At 33.2% G+C, this 26785-nt stretch overlaps 3 protein-coding genes across 3 annotated transcripts; 2 read left to right on the top strand and 1 right to left on the bottom strand.

Moving 5' to 3' along the window:
* Positions 1 to 268: 268 nt before the first annotated feature.
* On the top strand, positions 269 to 2153 carry LOC146146513 (peptidyl-prolyl cis-trans isomerase-like 3). Its single transcript, XM_083387236.1, has 4 exons — positions 269 to 495; positions 812 to 920; positions 1452 to 1570; positions 1818 to 2153. The coding sequence occupies exons 1-4, from the start codon at positions 365 to 367 to the stop codon at positions 1954 to 1956; spliced, it is 498 nt and encodes a 165-aa protein (XP_083243362.1). The 5' UTR covers positions 269 to 364; the 3' UTR covers positions 1957 to 2153.
* A 1183-nt stretch (positions 2154 to 3336) lies between these two features.
* On the top strand, positions 3337 to 15570 carry LOC146146512 (uncharacterized). Its single transcript, XM_083386835.1, has 16 exons — positions 3337 to 3690; positions 4869 to 4920; positions 4992 to 5090; positions 6793 to 6925; positions 7484 to 7592; positions 8105 to 8177; positions 8425 to 8522; positions 9229 to 9272; positions 9890 to 10003; positions 10502 to 10686; positions 10954 to 11058; positions 12007 to 12061; positions 12664 to 12728; positions 13090 to 13196; positions 14289 to 14450; positions 15306 to 15570. The coding sequence occupies exons 1-16, from the start codon at positions 3424 to 3426 to the stop codon at positions 15501 to 15503; spliced, it is 1866 nt and encodes a 621-aa protein (XP_083242961.1). The 5' UTR covers positions 3337 to 3423; the 3' UTR covers positions 15504 to 15570.
* A 1067-nt stretch (positions 15571 to 16637) lies between these two features.
* Positions 16638 to 26785, bottom strand: LOC146146511 (neurocalcin homolog). The gene is made up of 5 exons (XM_083387235.1): positions 26624 to 26785; positions 24043 to 24166; positions 22697 to 22842; positions 21288 to 21393; positions 16638 to 18584 (listed from the first exon to the last, which is right to left on the bottom strand). Exons 1-5 carry the CDS (start codon positions 26729 to 26731, stop codon positions 18475 to 18477), a joined length of 594 nt encoding a protein of 197 aa, XP_083243361.1. The 5' UTR covers positions 26732 to 26785; the 3' UTR covers positions 16638 to 18474.

Here is a 26785-nt window from a genome sequence, read left to right as displayed (position 1 = left end):
TTTTACCGACCACTAAACCCGGGTTGTTCTATTTTCCTTGGCAACTGATAGTGACATGTGTATGAATCGCTCAGGTTAGGACTTTACCATGTGGAATGTTGTCTATGGATTATATTATATAGCTATAATAATTGAATAGGCAACCTTTTTTATGAATACCTTTGTTTCGAAAATTTGCATCTAAATGGAGTATGGGATGTGTAGGCCAAACTTTTTAATCTGTTAAAATACATTCCTTTTGTTTTTGTATGATAGTCGGGTTGTTTCATACAACTTGAACTAATTAGACCAGTTCAATTTACAACCCACTTGTTTATAATAGTTTGTTTAGTTTGCAATTTACTTTGATTACTGAAAACATTCCATGGCTGTAACACTTCACACTGATGTTGGTGATATTAAGATTGAACTTCATTGCGAACTGACTCCAAAAACTGCTGAAAACTTTCTGGCACTCTGTGCAAGTGGATATTACAACAACAATATATTTCACAGGTATAAACATTTTGCTGCTCTACAAATAAGCTCAATACAGGTTAACTGAAAATGTATTATTGTTATTTTTGACAAAACTGCCTCAAATTACGAGTTGGAAAAATGTATTTGGCGTGGCAAATTTCTAGCAAACCCCAAATACCAAACGCACGCAATTGAAGTACCTCATTTATTAGGTTTGAATTGAAAAAAGTTGTTAAAATTAATAGTAATTTTATGGATGTCAAATTTTGTTTATTTCACAAGTGAAAACAATGTCCATTCTTTGTTGTGTTATCTTCAAGTATGCTTTAAGGAATTTGCATTTAATTTACAGAAACATCAAAGGCTTTATGGTTCAAACTGGGGATCCTTCAGGTACTGGAAAGCAAGGAAAAAGTATTTGGGGGAAACCATTCGATGATGAAATTGTTGATTCACTTAAAGTAAGCTTTATTTATTTGTGTATATTGCAGATATTCTTATATTTAATGATGTTTAATATTTTTAATATGCTTGCTTAGTTCGCTTAAAGTAAGTTAAAGTTTAATTTACCCTTTTGTACTTATCCCAACACTTTAATGTGCTAGGTTATAAAAGTTTTATTTTTAGTTTAATTACAACATATTTTTGCAGTTACTGTTTTACACTTTTTTATTTAGCTTATCTAACCAAACTAAAAAATATCTCTAACATACATGGTAATAGGTTTCAGTTTGAAAAATTTAGTAATTTGATGCTGACTCTATTTAACAAGTTTTTTCGTTTAATACATTTATACGCAAGTTGTACAGCTGCGATATAACCCTTTGAAAGTCATACTGGCCATTGTGACCAACAATAACGCTACCATTCAACCATAGCGAAGGCTAACAGTGTTGCAATTTGATAAAAATAAGATTATTTAGAAGCCGCATTTTAGTGTTATGTTGAGCTAATTTATGACTTTAAAAATTCGAAAAATATTTAATTCACAGCATAATGCCAGAGGAGTTGTTTCAATGGCTAACAGTGGACCTAACACAAATGCATCGCAGTTCTTCATAACTTACGCGAAACAACCCCACATTGATATGAAGTACACCATATTTGGAAGGTTTGTATTTTGTTTACAAGATAAAGTTGTATCGTACAAAAAAAATATAAATATTACAAAACCTTAGTGGACATTGTAAAATTGGCAATTGCAAATTAACTTTCGCACTGATATTAAATAGTATACACTTTGAATCTAAAAATATATTTAAAAAATACATCTGATTTTCAATTCCACTTTCTTGTTAATATTGACAAAAATTTTTTTTGGTGTGACAAAAAATTGAATTTTTGCATTTTTTAAACAGGGTGATAGATGGTTTAGATATCCTGGATGAATTAGAAAAACTTCCTGTAAATGAGAAGAATTACCGACCACTAAATGACGTCCATCTACAAAGAGTCACGATACACGCCAACCCAATTGCTGATGCCGCCGGTCCTTAGCATTTCAACATTTTTTAAAAATATCCTGATTGCTGAGTGTGGCGTCGAGAAAGTTGAACTGTGGACGAAAAGAGTTTGGGAAAATGAGCTACTCCTCTTTTGTTTTGAAAATCAATTTCGTGAAATCTAAGAATAAAATGTTATTGTTATGAACTATATGCTTTGGAATAAACCAATGTTTTACGTTGTTTTCTATTTTTAATTTGTTTAAAAGAAATCCGTGATTTCAATAATAAAAACAGCGCTGTAAAAAATAAAAACATATCTGTACTTGTATTGTAACTTAGCATATTTCTAATAAATGTACATCGCCAAAATGTCGTTTTCTGCCATTCAAGACAAATGTAAGTCGCATATATTTGAGTTGTTATCAGTCAGGAAATTTATATCAAAGAAAAATCTAAAAAGGTTCGAATTAATAGAAATTTGATCGAGGCGAACTTGAAATTGACCAATCAGAGCGCGGCGCACCTGCGGTAATTTAGGTGTTAAAGTGCTTCAATAATTCGTGACGAGTTTTTGGATAAGAACGAAATTATTAAATCACAAAATACAAGTAAACTAAGTTACTTTCCAAACTTTATTTAAACTGACCAACTAATTTATACTGATAATATTACGTCTATACAAAATACCAATTTCGTAACCGCTGGTTTTATAACAACACTAAAAATAACTATGATTTGCGTGACGTATTTTAGTAATTGTAGTTTTATGTGTAAGTCGCCGTTACCTGATATAAATGTATTTTACAAACTTCAGCAGCTAGTCTTGTTCCTCTTCATATACACGGTTTTGGGCGCTCGTCTAGAATCCTACCACAACGAACATTATTTGGGTTAGGGTGCCGGTTAGCGTTTGGGTTTGGGTGAGTCCAGTAACAGTGTTAAACAATATTACTTAACCTACCCACACCCAAACACTAACCGACACCCTAACCCACATAATATGCATTGCTTAATAATTATTTCAACGTTGTGGTAGGATTCTAGACCAGCGCCCGGTTTTGTTGCATAAGTGTACTAACATTAACCAGGCTGAAATTTAGTATATAGCACAAAAATTAAAGTTCTCTAAGTTCGATAATAAGCTACAGTAGAGATGGTATTTCAAATCTAAATCGTGTATTATTATTGATTGATTGCTGTATTGGTTTGTATAGTTATATATCAGGTATGATGGACCGATTGTACTGTTAATGGAAAAATTATGTTTTAAAATAAAACAACTAAAATTTGCTAAACACTTAAAATATAATTGTTTAACATTGCTACCCAACTAACGGTACCAGCTCTGTTGCCTAAACCAAGTTAACAAGTATCATGTAAAAAAAAGATAACAAGTATCATGTACACATTACATTCCAGACAAGATTGCAAATATTTTTGATATAAAAATTTTTGTTTATAAAATCTGAGCAGCATAGAATGATGTGTGCTTTGTAGTTTGTGTGTCATATTAGAACTAATGTCATTTAACATTTCAAGAAAAGACATTCTATTCAAATCACGAAGATTGAGTTTTATTCAAAGCGAGAAGAAGAATGGAAATCTTTCTGAAGAAACGATGTCTTCGGTTTGTGGAAGTAGTTCGGGCGAGGAAATAAATAACAATGAGTGTAAAAAGTCACCACTTGCTGCAGCACAGAGCAATCATTGTAACTTTAACTCTGTCGTTGAAAAGTCTGAGCGAGATGTTTTGGATGCAGTGGAAGGAATGACGCTTTTCAAGCAGGTTTGCCGCTTTTTTAATATAAAATACATTGCTGTTTAATGGTTTGGGATGAGTCCCGGCCAAACTTAAAATCTGGAATGATTGTCAGCTTTCTATGGGTTCTCAACGATTTGTGAAACATGATTTATAAGGGAAGGCTTGTCACTGGTCCAGAATCATACAGCATTATCTTCAGGGTGCTGACATTTTTTGTGTTAGAGTGTGAGTTTGGGTTCGTGTGGGTCAAGTAATCAGAAAATTGGGTACAATGGAACGTCATATGAAAAGTCCCTGAAGTCATACAACTTTGAGTTCAATTGACAAATAATTGATTTATTATTTACTAGTGCTTTCCAAAGACTGATGGCCACAGGGCTGCGTAGGACCACGATTATGAACCCTGTCTTACACCTCACTTTACTAGTACTGGTGGATAAGATGCTCTGTTATCATAAACAACATTGATACAGTTATTAAGGCAACATTTATTACAACCCACTTAAAACTCGCAGAGGCCAGTTAAACCAAGGATTAGGAAAATGTTTAAATCCCTGAGTTTAAGAGTTGGAAAACTTGCTCATGTTTCAATCTGTGTCTTGGAAGCAAATCAAAAGCCATGAAGTCTATGCTTTCTTGATTCACTTAAAGTAATTTATGGTTAACTTTTTTCTATCTCAGTACTTGAGATACTATATCTCAAAAGCCACATTGTCTAAACTTGCAGTATTTGGCCTATTTAAAGTCCCCAAGAACTTAAGAGGGTATATATTAATAGGAATAAAAAGCACATGACATCATGTTAAACATTGCAGAATATTTGACTGTTTTTGGATTAGAAAATTATGAATTGAAGTCTAGTGCATTAATTAGGAAACATTTCAATTACCCTAGGTTAGTCTGTTATCTATACTTTAGATTTAATATTTATATATTTCAAACTTAGTTGGTTCCCAAATTACCACATTGCATGTGAACGAATTCATATAATTTTAAAACCCCAATTGGCTTTTGTCAACTGTTTAAATGTTTTAAACAAAAGAAAAAAAAAAGTTTATATAATTGATTTCATTTTATTTTGTGCGTGTCATTTAACTTGTTGGCCATGTGTTTCATTCCCTGATGAAGGTTTTCAGTAAACGTGTGACAAACGAATATATAGCACAAGAACTTATTTTTAGTTTAACTGATTTGTTTTCTAGGCACTTATAAGCCAAAAGAATCATAAGCATGTTGGAAGTTCGACCAAAACAGGTAAGAAACAAACATTGTTGGAACAACTTTCAGCATTTTTATAGAATTTTCATCTTGTTATTACTTCCCAGCATCACCTCGCCAAAGAAGTTGTCGAAAGCGGATCCATTCCGCCTCCAGCATAGAAACATTACAAAACTTTGAACCCACACCAAGCAACCCTAACTCAAGTGAGTGAATATTTGGTAAAATAATTAACAACATATAACCTTGGTTGCAGTATTATTAAAGGCTGGCTTATTTTTGTTTGCTATTGCCATTGTTAGATATTGTTTTTTGTTATTTACGAATATTTTTGTTAAGTGTGACTTTAAAACTCGCCGATCCCAACTTTTGTGTACATAGATGGTTTCAAGATTGAACCACCAGCAAAATGCAATTTTAATAAAAAAATAATTCAGAGCATAATGGTTGGAGGTTAAAGTTTATCAAAGCCCATGTTTGCTCGTTCTGTATTTATTCTTAATACATCTAATATTATTAAAAAGGATTTTAGTCAAGATATTTCTTTCCCATTTATTTAAACCAGTATTTAAAATTTGATAGTTGAACGATTTTTGTAAAGCATTTTACAAGGCAACCATAACATTTTCAAGTTATTAGAAACGATAAGGTTCAAGTGTTAATTTAGTTTTATCAATTAAATGCTAACAATTTGTTTATTAAGTTTGTTTAAAGCTGTTTTTATCTAAGATATCAAAATATTTTAGCTTCTAAGGTAATCCAACAATAAACATTACCAGTCCAAGTAATTTGTCTAAAATGCTAAAGCATTTGAAATGAGAGCTTGAAGTGCATTGCTACTGAATGGCAAAGTTGTTTATTGGTGTTTGCCTATCTACACTAAGTAATAAATTTCTAGTAGAAATACAAACTTGAGATACACATATTTTTCATTCCTTGTTTTAATACTTGATATGTTTTTACAGTGTGTTTTTCATTAGAATTTATTATTTTATTATAGACAATGGTCATTGTTATTTGTTAGGTTTGCAAAATTATCTAAAAATTACCTTAAAGTAGCTGATATTTAAAATGTTGTGTTAAGCTTTATTTAAATGCCATTAGTCACTAACTTTTTGTTTAAATGTCATCAAAGTTAGCAGCTGTGGTAGGCAGATGGAAATGTTTTTGTTTTAAGCAAATGTATAGATTTTAAATGCTACAATAACAGAAGTGAGTGTGCACTTTTTAAATATTGATATCCTGTATATTAAGTGCTTAGGATTACCAAATGCCAGCTAAGTTCAGATCTATTAAAAGCTTTTAAATAACAGATCAATGTTACTCCCTGTAAGTAAAGGGTTACCATTCCATGCTTATTTCAACGATTTGTCCTTATTTTTTTGTTACAATGTCCCAGAAAATACCAATGTGATTATTTCTAAGAAACAAGCTTAGTTTAGCTTGTGTGCTTAGTTCATCCTAGTTTCATTTCCAACAATGTTTTTAAATGCTTGATGATAAACAACTTTTCAAACATTTTTAACCCAATAATTTCGCTAGATAAATTCTGTAAAATATTGCACTAAATAATTGTTTTTTGGTCTTAGCGGTATATAATATAAGAAAAATCAAAAAAATTTCTTCAAAAGAAACCACAAGGATTTAATGTTTTAGAATTTTAGATCTTTATAAATCCTGGTGATTTTTATTATCTTACTTGATATGGAGAGAATGTCATTGATTGACGTTAAATCAAGTCTTATATCACAATAATGTTTGTTACATTTTTGAAATAATTCCTGTATATTATATACCTAAAATTGAACACACATTGTTTAAAAAGAAAGGTTTAATGATTTAGACAAAATCATTAAATCCTTTCTTCACAAAATAAACCAAATTAATATTATTTTAACATTTGTACAGAAATACGTCTTGAAAGCATGGAGGCCATGGAAATCCAAATGAAACGTCGTTTGTGGGATTTGAAAAAGCGATATCAACAAAAACAAAACGAACTCAGCAGGTTACAAAGAAAGCAAAGACACAAAAAACAAAAGTTAGTGAACTTTTTTTAATTGTTTAATGTTAGGTTGATCAAATTTTACTGTTATACAATGCTTTTTAGTTTGTTTCAATAACTTTTATATTAAAGCACATAGATAAAGAAAGTTAGGGATTTTTTGTTAAAGTTTAAAATATATTTTTGTTTATCCTGCAGTGTTTTGGGATTTTTTCTTTTTGTTAAATTCTATAATTGTCTTCTTACTATTGCCATTGATTTATTTTAAATCATGAAAATAATTTGATTATATTGGGAACAAAATTATTTCGCAAGTTGACATTCCTGCATAATAATCAATTTTTTAAATTTATGTAAGTTAGGTTTGTGGATTTTCTGTAAGGTTTAATAGTAGCTTTGTTATTACAACAACAAAAAACATGACCAATGTTTATATCTAGACTGTGGTAAACTATTGTATATAAATATGTACATTTTTTACATAAAATTTCTTTAAAATTAAGACTATGCTTCTGTACTGTATATACATTTTTGATTAATATTCAATGTTTTGTCTTTGCTATTTAGCTTTACTATATTCCTGACTTTTTTAAGATCGAAAAGCAAAGAAAAGAGTAAAAAGAAAGAAATTGAATCGAAGAAAGTTGAAGAAAGTGTGGTTAAGGTTGAACCAGTGCTACCAAGCCCGACTAAAAACTGCCTGGTATGTGATATATAGTTTGTAGATCCTGTTCAAATCCTTGTAAAAGCAAGCTGTTATTGGTTAATAGAAGTTGCTATAAATGTTATTTTTTTTGTATAGGGTTCTTAGATACAGTTCTTTTCTGAATGAAATATATATAAAGCAAAAAAGAAATGTTTTAGCCAACCTAAATAATCTCCATTTTGGTCACATGTTGTTTTTCTGACTACAAAGGCCCCTGATGAAGGTCACATGAGGCTGATCTAAAACGTATTGATTTTTGCGTTCAAATGACCGCTGGGTTTATAATTATCACAAGAAACCATAGAAACATGGTTGTAGTTTTATAAACCAAATAGTGGATAGTTTATTTGGCAACTGAACAAAACATATTTAATTTGTTAAAAAAAACTCTGGTGAGTTATAACTGGCTCCAACAAAATATTTAATCTCATATCTTGACACCATGGCTTGCGACATTTTAACTGGCCACATTTTTTATTTACCAGTGAATGTTTTATTGTATTTTGTAGATTTCTGCCCCACAAGAAACAGTTGTTGAAAAGTTGGAACCGTTAACTAAAGACCCTGTAGCTGCTATTGAAGGTATGTACAACACTATTTCCTTGTGCATGTCAATGTTATGTTTAACTAAATTATCAATTATTATTGGACTGTGTTTTTTTTAATTTTCTTACTTTAAAAATTTGATGGCATTCTTAATCATTTCAAGGAAACAAAATAGTTTCTTGATTTAAAAAGTTTGAAAACCACTCTCGACAAATATTAGTTAACTGCTGTCATACGTATTGCATTGTGAAACCTGTTAGCAACAATATTCCAACATTTATAGACGATTGCAACCCAAGTGGAAGCAAAAGAAGACGAAAACGAACAAACCCGAAAAAAGTTGCGCAGCATTCTTCAGATTTAAACAACAAACAACCGCAGGTATTTATATTCATGCAACAGTTATCATTAGAAAGTATACATTTAAATTACTTATCTATTCGATGCTGAAAATGAATAAAGATTTATTCAAAACGTTCAAGATGATACCTACTTCTGTATGGGCTTTGGTATTCTTATTACATCTTATCTATTTTCAGTTTTGCAAATTGAATTTCAAAAACTTACTTGTTCTTTCTTGAAGTGTTTATAAAACTGATAAAACTTTTTTGTTGTTGTTTTTATTTATTCAACAATAATTTCACGTGTCCCCCAGTTTTGTTTTTGAATTTACATTAAAAGAGCACAGACTAGTGTTAAACGTAAATACTTGAATGAAGAGATTTCAGATACACGGAAATGCACTTAAAACATAGTACACGAGTAGTACCCAACTTTTATTTGCACTAGCTTCAATATTTAAAAATGTCTGAACAAACAATTCCTAGTTGTTACATAACAACTTATTTGAAGAATTGCTTTCAAGCTTTTATTAAATGGTGGCCTATTACCCAGTTTTTTTAATTTTTAGGAAATTTAAAGAGGAAAACTTTTAAATGATGACTCTATTCCCAGATTAAATTATTGACAAAAAATAGTTTGATTTTTTTGTGATTTTCTCAAAAGAACAACTTGTAGTAGAATTAAATTATTGATGTGGCCTTTTTTGATTAATTAACTCAAAGTTTTCATTTGTTTTTTTTTTCAGCAAAGCAACGACTCGAACATTGTTGCCCAAACTTCTTCAAATCGGTAAGTTTTCAAATATTATGTTTCAGTGGTTAGTGAGGTCTGCTGATACAGTGATTTAAAACCTTAGGGTCTTCACTAAAATTTGGGGAATTTAGTCATTATAAAAATTTAAAGAAAAAGAGTGAAGGTTTCTAGACATTCAAGTTCTTGTTTGATTAAATGGCCCCTTAAAATTATTATGACAATTTTATATATTTGGTCAATTATTAATTCATTTAAAGTGCCTGAACAACATTTTACATTCAATCCTGTTATATGACCTGCACTATAAATATTACTTTTGTGCACCATCAAACTTATTCGATAGGAATGTCCGATAATGTCGTATTGGAGCCGATACCTGATGCCTTGGGTAGTATCGGTACTTGTCTGATACCAAAGAGATATTCTCCACATGATTTCAATCCAGTACAAAAATTATACCTATACTTGTGAAAAACTTGAGGTGGTAACTAAACATCTTAACGTTGTAAAGCAATTTGTGGCCTAATCGCCATGAAAGAATGCCTTTTTATTTGAGCATGGTAATAACATTATTTGGCATCACATAACAATAATTTTTGTCCAATATGTTGTGTATAAGTATTGAATACATGTGGTTATAATTTTATCTATAGAGCTGCTCCAGTCCTCACCTCGACTGATTTGGTGAAGGGATTGGAAATATTGATGTTACAAGAAGATAAAGTCTTTTCAGCTGGCACCCTCACCCTAATTCACCCACCAGACCTGTAAGTGAACAAGTTGAGATCCAAGATATCCAAGGTTGCGGCCTAGATATAAAACTTTGTATTGACCTATTTACTTAACTTGATTAACATGAAACGCAGAAAACTTACACAATTATTCACCAAAATATTTGCTGAGCTTATGAAATATTCGTTTATTTTGACATTTCATCAAAATTTTACCTAGTTTGGCATGTGTCAAGCGTTCCTGTTTATAAACTATTAATAACCTTGTTTTGGGAAACATCCCGCGGGCCGGAGGAATAAACCGGCGGGCCGGTGTTGGCGACCCCTGATTTAGAAGACTACCAAGTTTTCGCATTTGCTATAAACACTTAACATTTTCACCCTTACATCGCTTTTTGACGTCACCCAAATGTGCCCAATTCCCAAACAGTTGACCCACCAAAATTCAAGGCGCTTTTACATCGAATTTATTTCAAACTCTACCTAGGTAATTTAAACAAACTACCCTAATAACTTCACATTTCCCACCCACAGGTACGGAGTATTACTCGAGGGCGACCGACATCGCAACCGACCAATCATATTGTGTCAGGAGGAAGTTTTAAGTAAATGCATTCCCAACCTGAAGGTCGGGAACAACAATGTGGAGGTCAACACGAGGATTGTGGCTTACTGGTCGAAGAAGATGCACTGCTTGTATCCTGGCACTGTCGAGTCAGGTAACACAGGAAAACTTTTGTCCTTATTTGTGAAAAAAATGAACAGTGTTGTAATGACTCGACTTGCAGACAAATGACGTGACTCTTTTAGAAAATTGACTTGACTTGACTTATTGTGTTTTACTTTTAACAGATTATGATTAAACTAAGGTATTTATTTCAATTTTTGCGCGTAAAACAATAAACTTGCTGTTGGTTGTAGTTTTGTGATATTTTAGTTGAGTTGCCAATTGCATCATTTAAAGTACAACACTTGTTACGTCACAGATGCTGACAATGGGCAGATCAACGTTGATTTTGATGACGGTGACTCAGCAACAATCTCGCTCGCTCAAGTGCGCCTCCTACCGGAAGATTTCCCGCCCTGTAAAAGTGGGTTCAACTTGATCTTAACTTGTTTTACTTTTTGCGCATAATCGACTCATAAAAGTTGTTACTTCTGTAAAGTTTTGGAAACAATAAAATTAGATTTTAATTACCCTTTTAAAGGTGAAAAATTTGCGTGTTTTCTGAACTAATACCATTAAAAATATTTCGCGCATTTAAATTTAAGTGTGTATAAGAATTTCAGAAAAAAACTTTATCAAACCGCCCTGTTCACTACGAATCCGTCCATTATTTAAAAACTAAAAAGATGCGACTGTTTGTTACATGTTACCCAAATTAATTTTGCAAGTAGACCGCTATAACGTGGTAATCAGTTTAGGAGATGTCACCAATAAATAAGTGTTAAGATTGTAAAATAATGTAAAACCTCCTTTCGGGATTTGGAAAAAAAAGTTAAATAAAATCTTCAAAAGAATGAAAACCAAAATTTCTGTCAAACATCAACAAACTGGGTTGGTCATTAATATGAAATAGATTACTTTTGAAAATACCCTTAAGGCCATTTTAAGAGATAATAATCTTCAGTCAACACAAACCTATGGACTAAGGTAAACGCCGCTTTAAGGTTAATTATTCTTGCGATTGCTGTTTGCTCCAATATATTGATCGAGTCGAAAAAGCATTATTATCCAAGATTACTTGTGAAAGAATTTTTCATAAAGCAGTGTTTTCCACCTTTTTCATGGCCACCCGAACACTAAGTGTAAGTAGAAGAGCAAAGTGTGGGCGAGCTAATTAGCTTCCTGAAATTTAAAAGCGAATAAAACATAACACAAAGAAACTCAACTTATTGTCCTGCTATGAAATATGAAAACAACTTTTTGTTTTGTAAACATCTGCGATTTATTTTTTGTTGAAGTGTGCCTTAAGGTGAATAGTTTGTGAATCACTATTTCAGGCGCACACGTTGTAGGTTTATGTTAATTATTGCAGGGAAATCCCCCGTTCAACCCGAGAATGGTCGGAGACACCAACCAAGAGTAACGCCGTGAGTATCTTGTTTGTCGTGATTAAACGCTGAATAAACCGTGTTTTATTCATTTTCAAAGTACTTAAGATTAGACAAGGTGTTTAAATGAATAAATATTTATTTAAAACATTCATAAAATGCTACCTAAACTTTTGTATGGGCTTTGATATTCATTGAACGTCTTGCTACAAACTCAAGCCGTTATGCTCCAAACTTTTTAAGTTTGCGGAAAATTAAGAGATTCTGCACTTTGCTGGAATTTCATCAGCAACTTATAAACTGAAATAACATACTGAACATTATGATTTTTTTTATCAATCCTCGTATTTCGCTATGAAACTTATTAAAGCGATACCATTGTTATAAATGTATATTTCTGGTTCAATTTATAAAGTTTTACAAACAATAGCAATGTCTTGGTTTATTTTTGGCCATTTATTAAGTTTCCGAACAAAATAGTTGCGGAAATATATAAGCTCTCTGAACCCACCTTGTAAGATTTAAATGTTTTATCCGAACTAGTCACTCTTTGATTTGTAGATTAGGTTACAGTTTGTTGTTTTTTACTTTCTATCACTTTGGATTTTTAGAAGATTTAAATTTGTTTGTTCTGTTTTTAGATTACCAGCGAGAATTCCAATCGTGGAAAATAACAAGAAAAATACGACGAAAGTTCAAAAACCAGGTGAAAAACAAACTTCACGTTTTTATTAAATGCCTGGAAGGTTTTTCGATTAATTAACACAACTTTTCACGAAAACTCATTCATACTTATAATGTTATAAAGCCTAAAATAAGTGCACAATGATTTTAAATAATTTCTATTTTTTTTGACCTATTGGAAGTTGACTATTTTTTATTTTCCTAAAAATTGTGTTTTAATTTGTTACACTAAAGTTTTTCCCATTACTTTTGGATACCCCTATCTTAAATTTTATCATCCGTGATCTTAAAAATATCTTATGGGTTAAATAAGGTTGCTGGCGAGTGCGTCTAGTACCTAGAATCGGATATATCGGGCACCCGAACCCCCTTGTACTTTACAGAGCAATCATGTTGGCGATGGAATGAACGAATTGAAGTTCCACAAAGCAACGGAATCGCCACAAAAACCTTCTACAAATCAGCAGCCAAAGACCACTACGTTATATCGGTCAGTTATAACTACAAAACAATGTGATTTCATAAAACCTGTACATGATGGTTGGAGGTTGTAGCCCGAATATCACTTTAGTTATTTTTTACGGCATATGTTGATTGTTCATTGTTCATCCGTATGGCGAAACCTTCAAAATACTGACTACTTCTGTATGGGTTTGCTATCCATTCTACGTCTAACTACAACCTCCAGCCATTATCTTAAGATTTATTCGAACTTTAGCAAAATGCTTTCTACTTCTGGAAGGGCTTTAATATTCTTACTACGTCCTGTGCTTAAGTGTTGAAAGCAGCGAGTATGAACTATGTTTTGTGTTTACATCAACAAAAAAAAATACAAAAATGTGTTTAAAGTTCAACTCTTGTTTTTTCGTCTTAATTTAACCTAATGTTTTCTTTAAATATTTCCATCAAAATTGAAACAAACAAAAAACTAAAATAGTGGATACTCAGTTTTAACTAAACTTGCTTACATACTAACTATTTCTTCGCATTGAACTATGTCAGTGGTCGGCAAACTGTGGGCCGCACAGCCATTTTTAGTGGGGTGAGCCAGTTTTTAGATACTTTTGAATAGTTTAGTGCTATCATGTAGTTCTCGGCCGCGTGATCACAGAGTGGCCCTGATAGTGCATTTCGAACTATATTATTATTTTTTGTTGTTTGGAATTTTTTTTTTGTAGTGGTCCCCCACTAGCTCCGAAAAAAGTACTTTGGGCCGCGAGGAAAAATGTTTGCCGACCACTGAACTATGCATACGCCGATTAGTTTCTTGACCCACAATAAGGCTATTAGTGTTGTTCGTTTTTTAATCCAAGTTTCCAAAATTAAACCACAAAAATTTAAAGAGTTTTAAACGGCTTTATTTTGCACTAGAGAACTATAGAAACGCTCAATGCCAACCTAATTGCAAAATGGGATCTTATCATTGTTCGATAAGAAGAACTTTTCTGCTCGAATCTTTTACAAACTTAGATAAAATGGTTAAACTCTCTGAAATTTTTAAGCCGCCACCAAACCTTACAAAAATGTCTATTTCGACTTGGCAATTTATTTTTGGTGTAACTTTCTTTGTTGCTATGCGCAGTGCGGCGACTGCGCAGTGTTCCTGTCGTCAGGACGGCCAAAGCTTCCTTACATCGGTTTGATCGAGTCGATGTGGGAATCGTGGGCGAAGACGATGGTGGTTAGAGTGAGGTGGTTCTACCACCCCGAGGAAATAACTGGAGTCCGGAAACAACACGGAAAGGTAAATATGGTCACCTTAGTTACAAACCTGTCTGGAAAGCATGGCAGATCTGACGAAATCTCGGGGGTGCACAACCGAAAAAATCGGGTGACCAGGTGCAACAAGCGTCAAAAGCGCACCTGCTACTCTAACCTGTGGTTGCCGGGAGTATAACACAAAACGCAAATCAAATAGAGTTAAACAATGCTGCCAAAGTTACCTTATTGGCGTCATAGTTTTCACAGCTAAACATCACTGGACGACAGGACAAAAATTAATTGGTTGGAATGGAGAGAGCTTGAGGTCCCTACTGGTTAAAAAATGCGGAATTTTGTGATGGCTTAGTTTTTTCAACGTTTTGTGGGAAACATGATTTTTTTATTATTAAAATATGATGGCTTTCATCTATTGGCTTTATACCAAGACTATAGGATGGTGTCTTGAATTTATTTATTTTTTAAATAGTTTAGGGCTAGGCGCAATAATCAACCTTCAATAGCAAAGCAACCTTTATAATCCACTTGTAAGCTATGTGGAGCTTTTTCACTATTCGGATCGCATTACTTGGAAAGGGACGTTTGCAGCTTGAAACACCCCTTGTCGCACTTGGCGCAGTCGGGGTTCGAACCCGGGTCTGAGGTTGTAACCCAAGCCACCTGCCGCCGAAACGTCGATTATAGCTTCGTTTACAGCAGGGCTTTCTATGTCGGCTGGTGGAGCTAACACTATTTTAAGCTTATCGCAAACTAGATCCCGCAGTTCACGGATTTGCTAAATTCAGTAAAATTAGCTTCGGGCCAAAACAACATTTGTCGCACTTTACCCGAGTCGGGATTCGAACCCGGTTCTCAAGATCCCAACATCCAATATTCGCAGAACGCGCTTTACAAATCGACGCACATCGACGAGAACGACGTCCAGACGATCTCACACATCTGCTACGTTCTCTCCTACGACGAATACAAGCGCAGAAGAAGGAAGGCCGGTTCGAAGCGACAGTTCTACTACTGCGCCGGAACTTACGACCCAACTTCAGGACAAATTACGCAAGAGTTTCAAGAAAACCTGGGTTAGATCCGGGATAGGGGCGTCCGATAACCGATACTGTGTTTCGATAACCGATATTTTGGACGAAAGTATCGTGATCTGACCAAAAAGTGGAAAACTTTGCGTTAAATCGTGAAACAAGGCAAAATACACAAGTTACTTGTTATCGGATCGGCACCGATACCACCCTAGTATCAGACGAGTATCGATATTACAATTGGCATCCGGTATCGGCTCCGATCCGATGTTATTGGACATCCCTAATCCGGACCTGCACAGGGCACGTTTTAGCCCTTTTTCCACTTTTCTCTCGCGCATAATCATGTCTGTACTGCCTTTATTTCGTTGCGTGCTTTTGAACGATTTTATCTTTCCCCGTTTTACCATTTTGTTTTCTTTTTTATGAAATAAATTTATGGCCAGTTTCTCCCTGGTACAAACGCAACAAAAGTTTTGGTGACAATCGAGACGTGTTTTTGCTTGAGTAGAAAATGTTTAACAAACCGACACCAAAGATTTGTATCGCATCCTAGCTAGAAGGTTTAAGATGAATAAGATTGAAGCTTGCGAATCTCAGTTAAAACGAACAAAATAGGGCCCCAGCCGACTTCAATGTAGCAAGGACAGGGGATTCACAGCAAATTAGCCTTGGCTCCAACTCCGGAGCCATTAATCAGTCGTTCCCAAACTTTTTTTTTTTTTTTTTTTCTGAACTATTACGCGGCACACTTTTAACAGAAAACAATGGAGTCATTTTACAATCGACAAACTATATGTAAATGTCTCAATATTAATAATTTGTAATAGATAGTGCGTATTTAAGTCTAAAATGCTTGCGTGTATGCCTATTGGTAATACAAATACTCACTTTTCCAAAATTGCAAAAAAGTTTTGCGGCACACTTGGCAATCTCTCGAGGCACACAGTTTGGGAATCACTGCATTAATCACTTAACAATAGTTCCCATTCTGTGGCTGTTATTGGAGTTCAAAGTTGCCTTAGTACAAGCTACATTAAGTTATATTTTCCACACAACTGTTGAGTAGCTTTCATTTGAGCAATTTGAAACTCTTTCGAGGTGTAGCAGAAAACAGTTTCATAGCTTTAGCTCGCAAAATTAACACATGGCTCCAGCTCCAGTCCTGAAATTAACACTCGCAATTCAAACTATGAGCAAGATATTTATTACAAAACTCATTTTCAATGAAAGAAACACCAGAAAAAAGCCAAGAACAAGATCATACTAACAACGTTCAGCGTTTCGGTGAAATCAAGTCATGCTTTGCGTTATAGCTTAAGTTCCTGTATGAACCAATTGCACAAAACGCAAGCGAGCGAGTAAAATGTGAAACTTAACGGGATTTTGGTCTTTTGTTAATTGCCAAAAATAAACGTATTTGGCGATTTTGTTTGAAACAGGCGTTGGTGTTTTTTTGTAACAAAAATTGAAACTGCTTTAATTATTTTCTAGGAATCGTAATGCAGCCACTGAAAATATTCAAACGATGTCATTTTTTAAGTAAGAAATAAGGGTTTAGTAACAATAAGGTTGAAATATTTAAACCAGTGGCAACCATAATAAAGAATCCCAAAACACTTTTTTTTCAGAAATTTAAAATTTATCTGTGTCTTATAAAATTGAACTTTTGAAAAAGCAAGAAAAAAAGTTAATTAGGCTTAATGGCGTTTGTTTTGATGAATTGGGAAATACTAATATGATTGCCACTGATTAAAAATGAGCGAATAGCAAAAAAGCCTAAAAGTGTGTTTTAGAAGTTAATAAAAACAGAAGAAATGTATATTAGGCTAACGTTAAGGTTCATGGTGACAAAATAGGAAAATTTAAAGTTCACTACACACACAGAAACCTGTAAAGCTTTTGCAAACAAACCACTGGAAAAGTAGCAAGAAAATGAAAATCACACCTTCCTTGTTTTAGTAAAAAAATAGAAATAGTCTTGACTATTTTAATTTGACGCAAAATCACTATAAGAAGCCATTAAGAACATTAGCTAAGGAGCATAGTGTCTGGAGGTTGTAGTTAGATATACAAAGAATATCAAAGCCCATACAGAAGTAGGTAGCATTTTTTTCGTAAAAATGTTAAAAATGACTTTAAACGTTCACAAAATGCTACTTACTTCTGTCATGGCTTTGTTTTCATTTTACATTTTTTAGAGAAAAAAAATTAGGAAATGTATACGATTAGAGAAACGTGAGTTGTAATTGTGAATAAAACACAAATGAAATACTTTTAAAAGCGCTGGGTATACTGCTTCAAATGTTTTGACACAGTTTTGGGATAAAATGTTTTCATTTAGTGCAAACTGGATACTTAGGGCCATTTGTGTGTGATGGTATAGAAGCCCAATGATGCATATCTCAAGAGGAATATACAATGTAAAAGAGGAAAGTAGGATTTGAGAAATCTCTAGGCAAAAAGATATAGCGTAAAACTTTCAATGATTTCTCTATGTACATAAAATCCCCAATCAAAAGCAATATCTCAAAAAAACAGGGGGATAATTCAAAGATGAAAGAAAGTTGTATTTTGTTCTTTGGACATCCCATAATTAAGGAATCTTTATTTACACAAACTAGATTCATTTTAAAACACGTAAATCTGCAATCAATATGACAGTAAAGAAATAATGCAGCATACAAAATCCCTTTGATTTGTTAAGTGGATTTTTTTGTATTAATGCAGAATTTCTGTGTAGACTATTTCTTCGGATTTACAATTGCAATCTGATCGTAATGCAATTCTAAATTATAATACTATGAAGAAGCAACCACGGCCCAAAGTCTTTCTTAATGCTTTCGGGTAAAGTTATTTTCAGGTAGGGTTTTGGAAGTTTACTAAATCAACTTTACTAGTGTATTATCTTTTTTTTGTTTTTTGCTTGGGGATTATATATTGGCAGGTCTTTTTGAATGGTTGTAAAATGAGAGACCTCGCTGCATTAAACGAATCCTGAACTTGCTAATGTTAGATTTGTTACTGTCCCTGCTGTCCGAACCCCCCACTTCCGGGGGTACATTGCAGGAGTCGGACAATCGACGGGTCATTCTTCGCTCCTTCGATGAATTCCTCCAAAGAAATGTGACCTGGAATGTAAACAGAAAAGTGTTTATTATTTGCAAAACTTTTTTCCAAACCTTATGTGCTCTAAAGGCTACTCGAGTTCTCATGTATTCAAGATGCAGCAACAAATTGAAAGTATACACCTTATCAACACATCTGTACCTGTCCCACACCTTAAGGTTAAAGTTGATAACTAATGAATGTACCGAGCTATAAACTCCTAATTAATAGTGGCCGGCTTTTATAAGTGAGGTTTGAATTGACTTCAGCCACACTAACTGATGATGATGCAAGTTCGTATCGAAACTTCTTTATTAAGATGATGTCGATCTACTCGACCTTTTTGGTTTTGACATTCACTATCAAGCTACATTACAGATCCTCACACTAAAGTGTTTAATTTTGGTAAGTAAATAACCTGCTTATATACATCAGGGGCAAGCAAAGGAGCAATATTCGCTCCCAGTGGTAATTATTGCCAATGAAGATTGACATACAGTTTAAATGTTGTCAGCTGCAATTCAATACTAACTTTAAATGAACTTTCGAACTGAAGGACAATTCCATAAAGATCACTACAGTTGTTAAATAGCTACTTTGTTCCAATGTTAACGACAATCAAATGAATAAAGTTTGCAGTAAAATTTTAGATATATCAGTTTTCTGTGAATTAAACAGCTCTTCTGGTTATCGTGATTTTATTCCAACGTTTCAATGTCCTACACAGGATGCTCTAACAGGGTTATTAGCACTTTATAACCTTTTATGGCTTACGATCCCCGGTGATAAAAAATAGATTGCAAAAAACTCTACTAGAATTTTCGTAATGTGTCACCATAACTGAATGTAGGAAATTATATTTGATTTGTTGTACTCTAATTGTACACAAAGAGTTGTTTCAAATGACTTACCAATATTTAAAATAGGTTCCTATTTAAATATACTATGCCTAATAGCAACAGCATATTTATTGACTTATCAATATTGGCAAAATCAATTCCAAAATATTTCGTGGCACCCTTGAGCAGTAGAAAACACTTAACTGAAACCGTCAACAATTTGGTTAAAACCTTTGTGCATTGGGAACAATATTGGTTGAATTACATAAATTGATGGTGATATATGTGCACATCGAAACGTCTTTATCAAAAAGATGTTGATTTACTTCGCCTATTTGGCTTTGCCATCCATTATCAAGCAACAAATTTGATTAAGATAGCAGATGCTTCCAAATTGATTGTAAGTTTTTAATACACGGCAATTAGCTTGGCACGGCTTTAAGAAAGCAGCTGTGCTAGCAATTCATACTTCCTGGTCTTGTAACACCATTGTCCATAAACACACCCACATGACAAACAATTGCGAGCTGTCTTCGCTAGCTTTGACAGTTCCTTATAATGAGGGTTAATGTGATCAAAGTTAATATTGACTTTATCATGTTTCGCACTTCAATTGATTTTATTGCTGAAGTGCAATAAGAAAACTGGGTTTAAAAAAATAAAATGTAGTAACTTATCATTTTTGAAGCAGAATGATTGGAGGTTGTAGTAAGAATATAAAAGAATATGAAAAGAGTTATTTGAAGCTTTGAAAACAATACCTACTTGTGTAAAGCCTTGATATTCTTACTAAAACTTATAATCGGATGTTAAGATTTAGGAAGTTCTATTTGGTTGAAACCTACACTTTGTTTAATACAATACATCAATTTATTTTTTGCATCTATTTTTGACATTTCCAACATAACTTTTTTAAATAACGTGTTAAAAATTAAAAACAAAACTATCACAAGTGAAACGGTTTATGGGTAAATGATCAGTGTACAACACAGTTAATTACCATTATATTTTGCCTTATGGTAATAGAAACAACTGAAGCCTGTCTAATTGTCAAATCCCTCGGGTGCTTTTGATACAAGTCTGTGAGTCCCAAAGGGAACTTAAAACTAAATGATTGCACTCAATGTAGAAGTTACAGTTGAAGCCTAATTAACTAAGCATCTTGAATTTAACCTTGGTTCAAGAACAATGCCCTTTAAACTTTCGGCTCGTATGAAATTTTAAAGAGTCTCTGCAACATCTTTCAAATATGTTAGTTGACAACTTGGGTTTAGCAATTAGTTTATATCAGGGGTTCTTAAACTGGGGTCCATGGACCCCTTGGGGGTCCGTGAACTAGTTTTAGGGGGTACATAAAGGCCTAATTAAAGAACTAGTGTATACTTAAAGTAATTAATTTTTAAACGTAAACACTTTAATTAAAAATTAAACGGTTTTGCACTCAATGTATAGTTAGACTCCATTTAAATTTCACATTTTTCGGACCGAAATAACAGAGTCATGAAGTCTATTTGTATTATGACGTCATTTTGGAGCATTTTTTGCCTACCGGGGACCATGCAAAGCAAAATAAAAAATTTAGGGGTCCGCGGTAAATAAAGTTTAAGAACCCCTGGTTTATATGAATACTGATTTGTATGTAAAGTAATTATGTTAGTTTGATCTTTTTTAACTTATTTTGTTTTAAAATTAATGGGGTTTACCACAATTTTAAATATACCAAAAAGGGGTTCTGGCGATAAAGTTAACCAAACACTTTTCACAAAAGAACAACAAAATATAAACTTCTAAAAAGTAAAAGTTGTTTGACACAGCAAAACTTTTGTATTATTCCACTCTTGTATCAGTTAATGTGGAGTTATAATACAATTTAAACCTGTGACTCACCGTCTAAGTTTTTATCCATTTGTCGAAATATTTTGTCGGTTCTTTTTTCTGGAGTCGATTCATCGTCAGGCATTTTCATAACAGCTCCAACCATTTTGTAAATCGCCTGAAATAACATAATAACGATACCAAAATTAATTTCAATTAGAAAGCAAACATCTTCAGAATTCAACTAACTTAAAGACTTGTAACGTAATGATTATTTGTGATAAAATAGTGTGTTGGTTTCACAGTTGGGTACTGATATTACAAACAAACAAATGCTAAAAAGAGTCCTATGGTAGCAGCTAGGTTTTATGGTAAGTATAACCTTAATAACACCACAGTTGTATTGTTTCATAAACTGCAACTGGGAAACTGTTAAATATGTAAAAATTTTTAACCATACCTTGGTGCAAATTAAGAAAAAATGTTTGAAGTAAACTTAAGCACTTGAATTTAAAGTTTTCAAGTAGCTATTTTTAATTAAATTCAGTCAACAGTAAGTTTCTAAAGTGAAGGATTGACAGGTAAAAGTGGATTAGCATAGATTATTGTCGATTATTATTTGAATTCCAGCATTATTTCCAAACAAAACTTTGTATTTTGGACAGGATTCTTAAGAGAATATAATCCAGGGTTCTAACTTTAACAAAAATATATTTGATAACAACTTGGAAATTTGGTCAGTAGAAGTGTCAATTGAATTCTTAAAGCGAAAATTAAACAGAATCCAAACTTAAAGACATGTTAATACAATCCCTTATGCTTTGTGCTGCTCTATAGCTCAAACCATTATTTGTAAAGAGGCTTTTAGCAGGTCTTGAGTCACACAATGAGTCACACTGTTAGGTCAAATTTCATGGCCTTTTAATTATGTAGTGAGTAGAAATAGCTGGGTAGCACTGAAGCTTAACGAATGGTGGCAAGTCACTGAAATGTTAAACTAATTTAGATTGGCACTTGCTAACAATGGAACTCTAGTTCTTAAGTTACCACATTCAAGGTCAAAATAATTATATTTAGCAGTTTTATCGCAGCATTGTAGTTTCTGGCTTCAATCAGAATTTTAAATTTTATCCTTTATAAGGTAGTATGCTACTTTCTTTTCAATAAACTAAATAAAAATATCACAATTTAAACTGAATCTGAAGATTATTTTTTTACAAATCAAACTATTGTGTTTTAAAAACATACACCTAATGAATGCATTTTTTAACACGTAAACTTCAATCTTTACATTTTACAATTCTTAGTAATAATGGTGAAGCATGCTATTTCATATTTTAAACAGTAAATAACTAAAAATGTCATCATGAGAATTTTGTTTTGAATTAATATATACATTACTTAAAATAACAGAGTTTAGGTTTGTTTTCAGCCAATGTAGACAAAGCAAGTTTTTAACGCACAACAAAATATTGACTTACCCTGACTATTTCTAACATTTCGTCTCTCGAAATCGTTCCATTTCCGTCGCAGTCGTACATCGAAAAAGCCCATTTCAACTTATCTTCTAAATTTCCTCGCGACGTTACACTAAGCGCCACAATAAACTCACGGAAGTCAATCGTTTCTGAAAAAGCAAACCAATCTCATTATATCAAAAAGTTATGCAAAAATGAATAAATTATTGATAGGCGCATTAAGCATTTTTATACCAATTAATTATTAATTACATCATAATTAAAATATTGATTTTCAAGCAAAATCAAACAAAATGCTTAATAGGATGCAAAAGTGGAACTTTCTTTTGTCTGCAAGAATGGGGGCAATTAGGAACAATTGAACTTCCTGTATGACATCATAAACCTAATTAACAGCAGACAAACAAAAACAAGGCAACAATAAATTTAAAAAAAGCAACTTCTTACAACCATTAAATTAACAAATTTGCATTAAATAAAATTCCAAAAACTAACTACAATGAATTAATATTTTAAAAGGAAGCTGTATATATGGAGTCTTTAAATTCAGTGTCATCATAATAACCTTTATGACAAGACAATAGAAACCATGAAGCCCTACTTTGTATAGGCTTCATTAGTCTGTCCAATGCCTTATATCAAGCTGGCTGCATTTTTACCGAAAGCAACTTGTATGGTTCAAGGCTCTAATGCTAAACCATTAACCATTACTCATTTGAAAGCAAGAAGTAAAAAAATTACAAGGCAATAATTAAACTTGAAGACACTTCTTTATATAAAGCAGGTTGTGGCCTTTGGTCAGCTTGACTATTCATTGTGGTTGGGTCATTTTTTGACATAAAAAACACACAGCCACAAAACATTGCAGTTTGCAACTAAAACCATTAGCTTGCTGTACTATTTTCTGTTTTAGTTTTTTGACCAACAAGAAATAGTTAACCAGTTAAAACTGAATTAAAGCTTTAAACAATAAAATTAGAAGCTTAAAAAACATGTTCAATATTTATCCTGAACTACAAAGCCCTTAACTTTTTTAAACTTCGGGTTATTTGTCCGCATTGGAACTCATTTGTAAACCAAAACTTGTAAAAGTACTAAGTTAAAAAAAAACATCAGTTTAGGCCTTAAAATAAAAACAAAAACTCTATAAACCTTTACCATTGATGTACTACAGCAAAAGTGAAACAAACTCCAAGAAAATGAAAATGCAATTTTGGGTTTGTGCAAAAGTTAAAAATATTGTTCGGGCTAACTTGTTTCTAATATTTTACTGCTGTAAGCAAGTCTCTATTACAACACAAATCCAATTGTTTGAATGTTACATTGGTTGGCTTCTAAAAAGCACTTACCGTCGTTGTTGGAATCGAATGTGCGGAAAACGTGTGCGGCAAACTTTGAAGCGTCTCCTTGTGGAAAAAAGTTTCCGTAAATGTCTTGAAACTCAGCCATGGTAAGATTGCCCGATGGACAGTCCTGTAAAAATGATACGCTTGGTTATTTAAAACAACATAATATTGCACACTAAAACCAAGGCAAATCGCTATTTCTTATCTCTTCACGAATGTTAAGTGCCAAAATGTAATATGTCAAACTTAAGTGCAAACCACAATAGAGATCTTGTATGGCCTAAATTATTATTTTAACAGACACAAGTAAGAGCTACTGAACATTTTCATTGTTGCATAAGCCTATTGACTTCTAGAACACAATATAAAAATATGTTGTACGATTTCTACCAAGCCTGTGATACATAGGTGCCGAACTTTCAAAATCTCAGGGCGTTTTTCGAATCAGTCCTTAAAAAGGGGGTTCCGGAATTTCAACTTAGGGAATTGCCCTGTTTTCCGTCTGACTTTAATGAATAATGACGTCATTAAAAATACGCAAAACAAACATGTGCGTCGAAACCGTTCAGTGTGCAATCGTTAACTTCAGGCGAAAAACTAAACAAAGACGGTGAAGTATGTGTGATTGATTTTGGTAGAATCGTGTTTCGACTATTAGCTGCGCACTTTCCCAAGATGTACGGGACTATGCTTAATTACAAGCACGCCTTTCTCCACCTGCAAAACTAAACTTTTTTCGTGGGAGTTATTATGCGATTAGCGCAACATCTGTGCCGAGCAGTGTGCCAAGTCAGCTAAAGTACAAGCTGCGGTTTTGGGAAAATAAGTTGTGTGAATGTGAATTACACACTAAACACGTGGTCTTTGGACATGAAAATAATTATGCGGTGACTATCATGGGTGCCGAACCCCGACTAGGATGCACCACTGCTTGCTCATTACAAACAAAACGTAGCAGGTCTCGCAAACGGATTTTCCAACTTTGTATATTATGTTTAAAACAAGCGTTATGTCTCCTGTAATTTCGCCAGAATTAATTGTAAGCTAATGCGTGCTTTGTTCCTGCATTAAAAAGGACGAAGGTTAGTGCTAATCTACTTTGAGCAGTGTCTGTAACTTATTATCAGGCATACCATACGTGCAGAAGGAGCGAGCAAAGCGAGGGGGGATTTTTTGGGCTATACCGATATTAAGTACTGAAGAGACTTGTGCGAGAGGAGTCGGTGTTATTGAACAAGGATTTTTATGTGTTTGGCGTTTAAATGCTTATGTTCGAAATATTAAGTTTATTTATCGAATTGAGTGACAAAACATCTCAGCATATTAAACATTAGGAAGCACTGTGTTATAAAGCGTTTAAAAGTTAGGAAATAGGTTATTAATACTTGTCTATTTATGACTCACTAATTGGCTTGACCCATGTTACTCATCAGCTTAAGCTTGACCTACATTAGCGCGAGCTGGTATTTCGTTCTTTCAGCGCCGCTTCGGTTTTATTAATAGGTGCGAACGAACACTTTCGCAGATGGTACTTCTCCCCATGTAATTCAGGAAAGTCGCGCATACTGTGTTAGTGAACCACGATTGCACTACTTGCGGTGTACATTATGCTAGCTTTAATATAGTGTTCACAGAAGTGGAGTTGCACACAAAACTTTGTCAAATTCTAGGGCATTTTGATGCCCTGCAAGAAATCCAGGGCGTCAAAAAACGCTCTGCACACCCACGTTCGGCACCTATGCTGTGATATCTATGTTTGTATATTTATATCAATATTAAGTGCAATTTGCTTTAGACGAGTAATGATTGACACCCACTTGCCCAACTGGCAAGTGCCCTTAAGCAAAATTGGTTGTTGATTTTAGGCCTATGCACTCAATTTCTTGCTCAGTGACAAATTCTTACACCAAAAATTAAATCCAAACTTTTGCCTTTTTGGTTCTGTTTTGTATTAAAATACTTCTCCTTTAAATTGTTTTAAGGGCTTGCTTAAGTCAACAAGGTGAAAAAAATGTGATGGTGATGTTTTCTAGCAAATTGTTTTACGTGTACTTTCCCATCTTTAAGTGAATTTAAAACATGTTGATTTATGATGTACACAGGATACAGTTAAGGTGCGAGACATTGTACCACAGATCAGTTATCATTAGTTGGTGTTTAACAACGTTCCCTGGAATTTAGAATATCATTGATGCTTTCTATTTATAAACTTAATACAACCATCCCAATATTCATGACAAACAACATGAATATTTTATGACAGGGTTATTTCATACGTCATATAAAAATGAAAAGCAAAACCAATATCACAAAACACACAGAACCTCATAGAATAAACCTTTGGAAAAAATTCTTTAGAAAAACTATAAAATAAAAAAGGTAAAAGAAAATATGGTGAGCATGACAATGATTGGGACAGCTTTTAATCATATTCAAATATTTATAGTCAAAATATTTTCCTCACGACTAATGTTTAAAAAAAATATATATATACTTGGTTGTTCAAAATTATAAGACAAATTAAATATAAACATAAATAAACACATCAATCAAAATTTAAATAACACATTAAAAATTATCCGACCTTGATGAATCCCTTGTACCATTCTTGCAACTCGTATTCGTTGAACTCAGTGATGGCCCTCAAATCACGGATGTCCTCGGGTTTTAGTTTGCTGTTCTGCTTTCCCATCGTGTCAAGAAAATTATAAGAAAACAGAAACTTACAAAAGAAAAAATAATCCTT

This window comes from Ascidiella aspersa, chromosome 4 (genome assembly GCF_963924565.1).
Source record: "Ascidiella aspersa chromosome 4, kaAscAspe10.2, whole genome shotgun sequence".
Taxonomy (NCBI): Eukaryota; Metazoa; Chordata; class Ascidiacea; order Phlebobranchia; family Ascidiidae; genus Ascidiella; species Ascidiella aspersa.
The sequence above is the reverse complement of the archived record's forward strand: the minus strand, read 5'-3'. Positions and strand labels throughout refer to the sequence as shown.